Below are 11,513 nucleotides of genomic sequence, written 5' to 3'. Positions count from 1 at the left end.
GTTCCATGTTTGATCCACAGAGAGATGGTTCAGTAATAAAAAGTAGAAACTGTTTGCACTGTGCATGACAAAAATCTCACCACTCCTCTGTATGTGTGTGTGTGTGTGTGTGTGTGTATTTATTGTTTTTTTTTATTTTATTATTATTTTTTTGCAACCACAGTTCCAAAAAAGTTGGGAAGATAAATAAAACCACAATGCAATGATTTGCAATCTCATCACCCCATATTTTATTTATTTGCATTAGAACATAAACAACATATCAGCTGTTGAAACAGAAATGTTCATGCCATAGACAGTAATGGACACCCATACCATCTAGATACCAGAGATGCAGGCTTTTTTACTCTCCGCTAATAATAAGCTGGATGGTCCCTCTCCTCTTTAGTCCACAGGACACGGCGTCCATGGTTTTCAAAAAGAATTTAAAATTTTGATTCATCTGACCACTGAACAGTTTTCAATTTTGCCTCAGATCATTTTAAATAAGCTTTGGCTCAGAGAACATGGTAGTGTTTCTGGATAATGTTCACATATGGCTTCTTCATTGCATGATACAGCTTTAACTTATATTTGTGGATTGCACACTGAACTGTGTTCACAGACAGTAAATTCTGGAAGTGTTCCTCAGCCCATGCAGTGATGTCCAGTAGAGAATCTTGCCTGTTTATAATGCAGTGCAGCCTAAGGACCCGAAAATCACATGCATCCAGTTTTGACCTTCGGTCTTCTCTCTTGTGCGCAGAGATTCCTCCTGATTGTCTGAATGTTTTGATGATCTTATATACTGTAGATGGTGGGATCTTCTAGGTGTCTGCAATTTTACATTGAGGAACATTTTTCTGAAATTGTTCTACAGTTTTTAGACACAGTTTATCACAGATTGGTGAACTTCTGCCCATCTTTACATTCAAGAGGCTCTGCCTCTCTGAAATGCTTCTTTTATGCCCAGTCATTTTACTGTGTGTGTGTATATATGTAGATATAGATATATAGATATAGCTATACATACATGTATGTGTTTACATACGTATATGTATATGTGTGTGTGTGTGTGTTAATGATAATTATTCAAATTTGAAGGTGCTGGACATTATATATTATGTTTCTTTTCATTAGGTCATATGCAACCTTAAAAAGAAAAAAAGGAATTTTACTCTCCTGATGCACATATGCTATGTATACAACCTCATTGATCTTCACTTGAACAAGTCCCTTATCCTCCTCTACAGCACTCCAGACATGAAACGGCAGCAGATTATGGGTGGATGCTGCCCACCGTGGGAAGCTAGGGAGCAGATAAAAAGGCCAGCCACCCAGGGGACTAAAGCAATGTTTTGATGCTGTGTGATAAAGCAGAGGCATAGGGCAAGAGGAAAGGGAAAGTTACAGGATCTATACTATATATTATATACACACACACACAAATATGCACTGTGTATATCCTCTGGCTTCCCTTTTTGGATTTTGCCACATTTCTTTGACTTGTCCATCGTAACCGAGGTCTTTTTGGACTTTTATTGTTCTCTGACGCTCACACTTTCTCCATCCCCGTGGACCGTCCTAAGCCTTGCTCATGGCAGCTGTCTCTCTAAAGCCATGGCCTGAGCTCCTGGGGAGAAAAGAAGAGAGAAAAGGAGAAAGAGACTGGGGTTGATCTGGTCTCTAATCCACCACTTCTTACAGCGTAGGAGGGAAGTTGCAGTCCTCGACATTACCTTTTGAGAGACGTGACTCTTTGAATGTGACAACCTGAACCCTCTGGTGTCCCAATGACTAATCGGGTGTGTTGTCTCGAAAAGGTGTAGAAAATGGGGGTCCTTGATATTGATTTTCAGTCAAACTTTGGCAGGCTACGTTGAGAGATTTCACTCTTTCAAATAAGCCAAGCTTTAAGCACAGGATTTTTTTGTTGTGAGGCTCAGAGTTCAACAATTGGCACCTTGTCCATTGTATGATTTTGTTATATGGAATCAAAATAAAAGCCTAAAACAATATCAATCTTCAGTGGTCCAAGCCGTTACAAAACAGCCGGGCCTCCTTTGTTTTCTGCTCTGGCATATATAATAACACCTTAGTCTGCGGTGTATTGCTCCTCAAAGCACCTCTCCACCTTGACTAACTTTTCCAAGTGCTCATTAGCGGACTGGCTGAAGTTTGGAGGGTATGAAGCGGGCTGGCAGATTACCCCCTGTAAAGTAGCACACCTCAGGTAATCACACTAATGAATTCAAGCAACCCCCCCCCCCCCCCCCCCCCCCCCATTCCTCCACCCCTCATTCTTTCTCCTTTTCTCGTTACTTACTTTCTCCCTTTCTTCCACAGTGGTGGGCTGGTGCAAGAAGTGCCAAACAACAAAGAAGTGTTTGTTTGCATAACATTAGCACTGCACGCTCGCACACAGTTGCAGGGGCCTGACTGCAGGACTGACTGGAGGCTTCCCGTGAACACAGGTGGAGCAGAGCAAGCATCACTGGGACCAATTAGCGCAGAGCACAGGTACATTAGCATGTTTGAGTGGAGTGGGGTGGCATGGGGATTGGTGGGCCATACGAAACACGCACAAACACATGACCATGGTCTGCTGTGTGCTAGCGCTTTTTCTCCAATGACATAACTGCCGTATGTGTCACAAATGACCCCTGGTCTGCTCTCACAGCACTAAAACTCTGTTCAATTCTTGGATTTATAAATGGTGAAATACAAACATGATCATTTGCTGATCTTTTAAGGATTCATATAACATATGAAAACAAATTTCTCCTGGGTTGTTTCCTCAAAGGTACAGAGGAGTGGGGAAATACAGATGTAAAGGAGGACATTTTTCATAACACATGGTATCGTCCTAAAAATAAGGGAACCCAAAGCACATTTAGGCCGGTGTTGTTGGTCTGCACTGGGTTCTTCTCTCAGTTGCTCGAGCGCAGAAAACTGCCACAGAGAGGATTTCTGATCAGAAGCCTTAACTCCTTTTAAAGGAGCAGCAGCTCTTCTCCAAAACTTCTTCTGGACCTTTGAATTTCTAACTTCACTTCATATTTAAGAGTATTCCCAGACCTGTTGCTAAGGCCATTTGTACCTTGCAGCCACTTCCCAAAGCTTATGATTATTGCTAAGGGCTGGAACTCAGAGGTATAGAGGTAATTACAGAGTTAGCGGCAGAACATGAAAGTGTCACTGCTTATTGATCATCAAGATAGGGGTGTTGTACATGTTTTTAAAAGGTGAGTTATAGGGTCTGTCCTAGTTATCAGGATATCACACTTGGACGGGAATCATGGTGCATTCAGAAAGTTGTCAGACCCTCTTCCCTTTTTTCAATTGCAGTCTGATGCTACAATTTTTTAATTCATTTATTTCTCATGAATCGACACTCTGGAATCCATAATGACATAGTAAAAACAGAATTTTAGCAATTTATAAAAAATAAAACAACGTCATGTGTACATAAGAATTCAGACCCTTTACTCACACATTACTGTTGAAGCACGTTTGGCCACAATTACAGCCTCGAGTCTTTTTGTATGATACAACAAGCTTTGCACAACAGAACTGGGCAATTTTCCTCTTCAAGCCAATCTCATGTCTCTTCATAGATGTTCAATAGTGTTCAAGGCAGGCCTCTGGGCCACTATAGGACATTCACAGAGTTTTGCCTAAGCCACGCTGTGTTGTCTTGGCTCTGTGCTTAGGATTGTTGTCTTTTTGGAAGGCCCAGTCTGATGTCCTGAGTACTGTGGAACAGGTTTTCATTGAAGACATCTCTGTACTTTACTCCATTCAGCTTTCCCTCAACCCTGACCAGTCTCACAGTCCCTGTCCCAGTTGCTGAAAAACCATGCTTTACTGTAGGGATAGTATTAGGCACGTGCTAAGCAGTGCCAGATGTGACCATCGGGTTCTTGGTCACCTCTCTTACTAAGTCCTTTTTCCTCCGATAATTCGGTTGTCCCAAACCTTTTTTATTTGAGACTTATGGCGGCAGCTATGCTTTTGGGAACCTGCAGTGTAGCAGACATATTTTTGTAGCCTTCCCTAGATCTGTGCCTTCTAATAATCCTGTTTGTGAGCCTTGCAGGCAGTTCCTTTGACCTCATGGCTTTTGTTCTGATACAGAATGCATGTCAGCTTTGAGGCCTTCTGTAGAGATGTCCAATCTTGATTGGACAGTAGATGTCCAATCAATTTAATTTACCACAGGTGGACTCCATTCAAGGAGTACAAACATCCCGGCAACGGTCAGGAAAAATGGGAGGTAACTAACCTAAAATTCAAGTGTTGTTGCAAAGGGTCTGAATACTTATGTATATGTGATATTTATTTTATAAAAGAAATAAAAATGGAGACATTTATAAAATTCTGTTTTCACTTCAACTTAGTTTGGATAAAGGAAGAAAACTGAATTTAAACAACTGTAGAATCAGGCAGCAGCATAATAAAATTGAAACAAGGAGGTGTGAACTTTCTGAATGCCCTGTATAGCAGAGTTCTGGAACATATGATCCAGCTGCCTACAGTGTGAATCCTTTCACAGAAAAGTGGACTAGCCCTTTGTTGAAGATTCAGAGGGATAATGGAAGTTTAGGTTTTCACTATTTCATACTGTATGTTTTGTGAGGTTAGAGAAATCATATGACCATGTAGTGACAGGTATATTACTATGATCTATCTACTCCTCATATAAATGGATTACGACCTGTCTGTCTTTGCAATAAGCCCATTGTTGACGGAGTTGGTCTTCATGAATTTTTCTCCCATTTACAAATACCCTGTGTTTTAAAATCAACAAGATGTCTACACTCAGAGGAGGGTACAATGTCCAGTTTAGCTACCTCAGGATTACATCTCTGCTTTGACTGCCAGCTCTGATTGAGAGCCTTCCAAGTCTGAGGTTAGCCCCCCAGGTTGGGCTGGGATTGCTGTCTGAAGTGAGAGTTCAGGAATCTCTGGGGCTTGTTCACAAATGAGCATAAGATGGAAAATGTGCCAAACAGTATTTTTATCGTCTGCTTAACGAGGATACACAAATGAGTATTGTCAAACAATTACATTACTGTATTAAATTTAAATGAAGCCTATTTAATGTTGGTAATGAACATGCAGAAAAGCTTTGCTTTTTTACGTAAGCAGGTTGATAGCTAAAATCTACATTTACCACAGCAAGAACTGTTTGCTATACTGTAAAAAAAATAAACAAAATCAGAATATAAATATTACTCTCATCCTATCTCCGCACACAAAGGTAAAAATGAAACTCAAACTCCTGCTATTCTCTTAGCTTCAACTTTCAGCCAGCATAGATGATAAAAATGAGACCAGTGGTCAGTGTAATACAGTTAATCACAACAATTTCATATTTCACTTGAGTTCGGCTTCCATCTGTCTGTACAGCAGAGTTGAGATTTATTGTCTCCTGTGTTAAGACAAATGGACGCTCACCTTAGGCCACAAATGCAGGTTAAGATCACTGAGCTGTGGGAGTGAGCAGTTTATCAGAGCTCCCTGTCGAGGCCAGTGAGCAGGAAAACTGAGCAACTTACTGTACTCAGGTTAATGTCAGCTGGTTTGATGTATCATTGAGTTTCACTGTCAGCTTCCTATTCCAAATGAATGAAGCTTCCATTGTTCCTACATTGTATCTGATATGCTTGTCAGTTTGTGCTGTAATCTGCACTGTAATCTGAGACGGTACACTTTACTGTAGACATACTGTAGGCGTTGGAATGCTTCCGCTGTTGTTATCATTGCTGTATCACTTTGTACCACTAGGTGGTAGCAAATCATCATAGTTCGTATCATACTTGACTGACTTAAGGACAGTCAGACCTGTATAGGACACAAAACTAGGGCATGATTGCTCCTTACTTAATATATTAAATAGGGTTTTCACTGGATTTCTGCACATTTGACTCTTGTGGTGATCCATTTCTAATCACTGTGTGTGAGCTGATGTCTCTCTTTATCTTAAATAAATGTAACTTAATTACCATTGCGCTTGTATAGTTTGTATCACATGCCAATGTTGCAGATTATTTTGGGACATTAAATTTAAAACTTTTTTTAATGTCTCAATATGGATGCAGCCGTGATGGGTAATCCTGGTTCTCTATTTATATTTCTTTAGTCTGGATGTTTGTTTAGCACTTCATCACTGGGTGGCGCAACCATCATAGCAGATGTCAGTTTCAAGCAGCGTTGCTGTGATGGAATCGGATTATTAGTAGAGAAGCAGAAAATTACACCCAAATACAAAGTACCAAAAGTAAAGTCTAATAAAGCACTGATCGAACTGTAGTGACAATAATTGAGATTAACAATATAAATATTTTTTAATAGATAAATATATTTTCAAATGAGATTTGCACTATCGTTTAACATGTAACATTTAATACATGAGCTCATATTGTACTGTGAGTTCCCCACAATCCACTCTGCAGCTCATAGGCAGCTGCACACTCACGACTATTTAAATCATTGATGTTAGACGTCTTCAGATGTAGTGTAGTAAGTGTTTTGTCAGATGCTCATGTGACACTTCATCTCTCTGGGGAGATCCGTCCAATACAACCACTCTACAATATCTTAAACGTCTTTTTCTGTTGAGAGTTTATTGCTTCCTCGTACAGTCACATTTAGGATTTGATAGTCTGCATTTAGTGATTGTCACCCTGAGTGTTATTCTAAATCAGTAATAGTGACCATATGGGGTGCATCTCTCTCTGCAAGTAGTCCTGCCACAATCAGCCGCCCATCTGGCGTCGAGGAGCTGCGGCTGAGCTGAGCGTGTTACGTCTTAGCTTTAACTTAGAGCCACAGCTTGACTTAGTGTTGGAGTGTCGTGCAGGTGTTTTAATCGTCTCATCCGAAGAATATCATGATGACCGGATTGGGTTTGGATCCAGAGCCAAGAAGCGGCGTGTTAAACCTGTGGCTAGTAAGTTGCAAAGCAGATAGGGATTCCCTTGTACATATTGTTTTCCAGTATTACAATGAATGTGTGCTGAGAGCTTATAATCCACAAAACCCATGGTTGAGGAACTTTATTTAATCTTTTAATTTGGAGGGAAATAAAACAGTCCCATACAGCTCTGTGACTGTTACATTGGCACAGCTTTTGTGACATTACGCGCAACAGTTACGCAACATTAACTTACATTAGTTATTGAGTGATGGCACTAGCAGCTCGATTTTATTATGTGATGTGTACCAATTCTCGTCCAGCCGTAAATATAAACTTTCATTCGGCTCGTTAATGTCCACACTGTGGAACGTTTTCTTGGGCTGCGACGCAGAGCTTTAAAAACAACATCATGGTCACAGACGTCAATAGTATCAACAAGCAACGTGATTTTAAAAGCAATACAAAGACCACAGAGCAGCTACTTGGGGGCCGTTTGGTGAGATTGTGTGGTCCGCAGCTGTTTCCAGGGTTAAACTGCCTCCACGTGATCATGGTTAGAAAATGCCTGTTCATACTACAGAAAATAACGCTCGTTTTAATGTTGTGTGTGGGTTTTCGTTAAGACGAGGTGAAAATATAGAAGTCTCTCTCTCTCACACACACACACACACACACACACACTTCTTTTCACCTTATTTAAGGCTGTAAAGATTTTTTTTTCTGTGAAGCTGCGCTCATCTAAATTAATCTCACTGTCAGAATAAGGACAGACTTAATTCATTAGTCAGCGGGTTTGAGGTGGGAGAATATGATGATGGGCGCTGTCCAAGGTCCTGAAGGTGTGGGGGCGCTACTGAATCTGTACAGCTTGGTAAATGATATGTCACCGAGTCCCATTTTGAGTTCAAAAGTAATTAATACCTCAGTGGTTTTCTTTCTTTCGTTCCTTACAGTGTAGTAGAAATTTATAACGCACTAACTTCATTTGGAGGCGATGCACATCCTCCCTGAAAAGACAACACACATTTTAGCCTGTAACCCACAAACCCACATATCTGCTCATCCTGATATTAAGTTTGGATAACTATTCGCTTGGATGTCGTATCAAAACTTCGTTGGATTATTGTATAAAAGACATTGAGTGTTCAGTGCTTCGTCCTTGTCCTCGTCATTGTGCTAAAGGACTTTAGATTAGACACACCTCCCGGATTGAAGTCGTGTTGAGGAGGCGACTGCTTTAAAGGACGCGGACTCAGACGTCAGCGCCGTTTTAGACACGTGGGTTTTTCACATCCAATAGCCCGATCGGGGCTTAGTCAGCCCCCTTTTTTCACAGGAGATCCCTCTGCTGAGGAGCAGCGTAGACAGGAATTAGCCACGGCTGCAAGATCATCTCCAGATACAGTTAGGACCAAGATTTCCTCCTCATACACCTGCAGCACCAGCTCCTATTCCCAGATAGAGCCACCGTGTAGCCACCATGTCTGTAGCGGGGCTGAAGAAGCAGTTTCACAAAGCCACTCAGGTAAGAGGACACGACGTCCTGAACACCAGGTCTCACTAGATTAGTGCTAGTGTCAGGTTGTTGGAGGGCAGTGTCTGGATAGTGGAGATTACCATCAGTAGTACTGATTAAATTAACCCGCCATGCTCTGCTGTAGTTGTGCTCCGTGTATTACCTCTAGATCAGGTACAGGTCGCTGTCCTGGTGCTGAAATGTGCCTGTGGTGATGGACACAACAGCTGCTGCTTCTTTGTGGGATGTAGTAAAACATCGAGAAACTTTTTTTTTAAGAGTCTTAAGATTTGCTTTGCTTTTGCAGACTCCTGCTGTAAGTCTGCAAGAGCTCGTTCTTGAACGTCAAATCCTCACCTCAGTACCCCTTATCACGATGCACAGTCCCCCTCCCAGTCGTGTCACGCGAGATTTAAAACAAGCGCATCCTTCATGTTGCCCAAACAAGTTGTGAAAACACGGAAAGGACCACTGTCATTGGTGGGTGGGGGGCGGATAAAGTTATCACATCTTATAGCACTTAATACATTATAGTTAGTTATGGGCCATTAAGTAAGTGACTTAAGTAATTTTACATAGTGGATAGAGTTTAAATCTTCACTGTGTCACACTGTTGTTGTTTGAGTAACATTACTGCTTCGTGCACTGTCAGGTTTTTAAGAATGAGGTGTGTTTTTATTTTAGAGTAAATGAAGGGAGGGGGAGAGAACGTCAGGGTGCTACATGTAGAACGTTACCTAAAGAACAGTAACATCCTCTTATCATTTTACAACTGAGATACAAAAAAACCTATGTTCCCACATATTCTGATGCTGCAAAAAATATAGACATGTACCACGGGGCTTATTAGAATCATCATACTGGTGTATATTGTGTATATTGGAGGGTTAAACTGAGCGTTTATGAAATGCTTAAACAGGAGATGGTCTAAAATATCGCGATATTATTTACAGGCCGTGGCTAAATGTACCCCACTGAAAAGACTGGCGTGGTGCAGCGCTGCACCAGCAGAATAATTTATTACTCGCTGTCTGCTCCGCGGCCCCTGTTTTCCACGGTTATTTGGTCCATGACAGGAAGTCACACGGCGATTATTCAGTGTGAACTTTGTTCGTGACCGTCTGGGACGCAGATGGCGCGACAGTATGACAATAGTGATGTCAGGGCCGTCGGTTCCTCTCAGTACCCTTCAGATGACATTCTGCACGGACATCCATCAGAGCTGCAGCTGATGGCAGGTTTTAGTCCCAAAGGACGCACCAGGGTTTAAACCTGTGTGTCAACCACACTGGAAACGCCAACGTGTACGGACGGTGTTACGCAATCGTTAAGCGTCTTGTCGGAAATCCAGCAGCAGCAAGTCACGATCATGGCGTCACTTTTCTCCTGATGAATTAATTAGCTCTGCCTTCAAACCCATCCTGCCCACTAGAGCATCCTATTTATTCCTTAGTGCTTAGACTTAAGGTTTCGCCACCATTTCGCCAGAGTGGTGGCCATAGGTCGCCAGTGTTCTTAAGACGGACCCTAATGGTCAAAGACATTGGCAGATCCTTCTTGCAGGACCTCGCTTTAGCTCCAGGGGTTTAGTTGACTTTTCTTTCTGGGTTTAGCTAAGAGCTCAGGAGCTCAGAGGAGGTTTGTCCGTTTCTACAGTGAGTCACACAGTGACACTGACAATCAGCTTCAGGCCCCGACACAGCAGGACACACAGAGCCAGACTGAATCACATACACACACACACACACACACACACGCACACGCTCCTCTCTCCCCTTATTTGTTCTCCTGCTCACCCTGTCTCCAAGCAGCCCTACAGCAGTTCCAGCTCGCACTTTGCATTATTCTTAATCTTTATGAAAATTGTCACTTCTATAGGAAAGGTTAAGGGCTTAATTGTGACACTGAAAATAACGTGTGGTAACAGTCACCACCTGTGGATCTTAAATTCTCTTAATTGCACATTGAACCCCAGAAAAAAGTAACTATTTATGAGGAGAAGATGTCCTTCACACAATTAACAGCTGGGTTCCAGTATATTGATAGAATGGAGTCTCCTATTGTGTTTTTAGTTCATTTAGGCTGCTGTTAGTTTTTCATACTATCAGCCTTTTACAGTCACACTCACATTTCAGAGGCTTGCACTGATGTTTAAAACCAGCAATTGTTACTTAATACCTAGGAGATGCATGATGTTCAAGGACTAAATGAAAGGATAAATAATTGGAAATTCTATTGTTCGGTTGTTATAACTGTTCTCAGTTTTAATCAGGAGTTCATTTGATCAGATCGGAAGTAGACAGCAGTCCACATGGGGCATTAGATGGCTGCACAGATTGTGGTAATTGTGTGTGATGAGTCTATTGTCACCCATTAGTGGAGCCCTCTCACTCCCTGCAGATGATCCTCTACAGCCTCCAATTTGTGTGTGTTGGGGGGGGGTATGGAGTGCAGATCAGCAATTTTATGTGTAAATAAACATATATTGTGGTGGCTATCAGTGTGTCTGCATAAAGAGCAGTGGTTGAGTGTGTAAATATACAGTGAACATTCTTTCTTCAGTTTTGTTCCGAATGTGATTCACTCAGATCTACCCTCTCCTGCTGTCAACGTTATTCCTTTCACTCCCCCAGCATACACAACTAGTCTTCTTCCCCATACCACCAGTAGCAGAAGGCTCCCCATAACTCCTCTCTTCCTGCACCACAGACCAGTAATCCAGACCCAGACTCACATAGGCAGCAATCCAGCAAGCTGGCTACATGCACAAACACACACACACACACACACACACACACACACACACACACACACAGACCCCAGTCCAACACAAGGACAGGACATCAGGAGATTAAGGGTTGAGACCATGGATTTAAATGAATCGGATACTACTAGAGAATGCATATCTGCACAGATGGCATTTATTTTACCCAAGATTGACGTTGGCTCTTTTCTGATTGCAATGACAATCAGATCAATTTAGCAATTATTAGCTTGACAGAAAGTTTATAGACAGCTGTTTTGGTAATTGATTGAAGACCTTTGTGAACAAAAATATTGAAACAATCTGGTTGCAACTGTTCTGAAGTGAGAATG

At 41.8% G+C, this 11,513-nt stretch overlaps 1 protein-coding gene across 1 annotated transcript in view; it reads left to right on the top strand.

The window, feature by feature from the left end:
- The first annotated feature begins 8,206 nt into the window (after positions 1-8,206).
- The window catches only part of sh3gl2a (SH3 domain containing GRB2 like 2a, endophilin A1), a 34,187-nt gene continuing 30,880 nt past the window's right edge, over positions 8,207-11,513 (top strand). The window contains exon 1 of the mRNA XM_067498978.1: positions 8,207-8,426. Within this exon, the coding sequence (XP_067355079.1) occupies positions 8,382-8,426 (45 nt within the window). The 5' untranslated portion in view covers positions 8,207-8,381. The remainder of the gene's footprint in view (positions 8,427-11,513) is intronic.

The sequence above is a fragment of the Channa argus genome, chromosome 3 (genome assembly GCF_033026475.1).
Source record: "Channa argus isolate prfri chromosome 3, Channa argus male v1.0, whole genome shotgun sequence".
NCBI classification, from domain to species: Eukaryota; Metazoa; Chordata; class Actinopteri; order Anabantiformes; family Channidae; genus Channa; species Channa argus.
The sequence above is the reverse complement of the archived record's forward strand: the minus strand, read 5'-3'. Positions and strand labels throughout refer to the sequence as shown.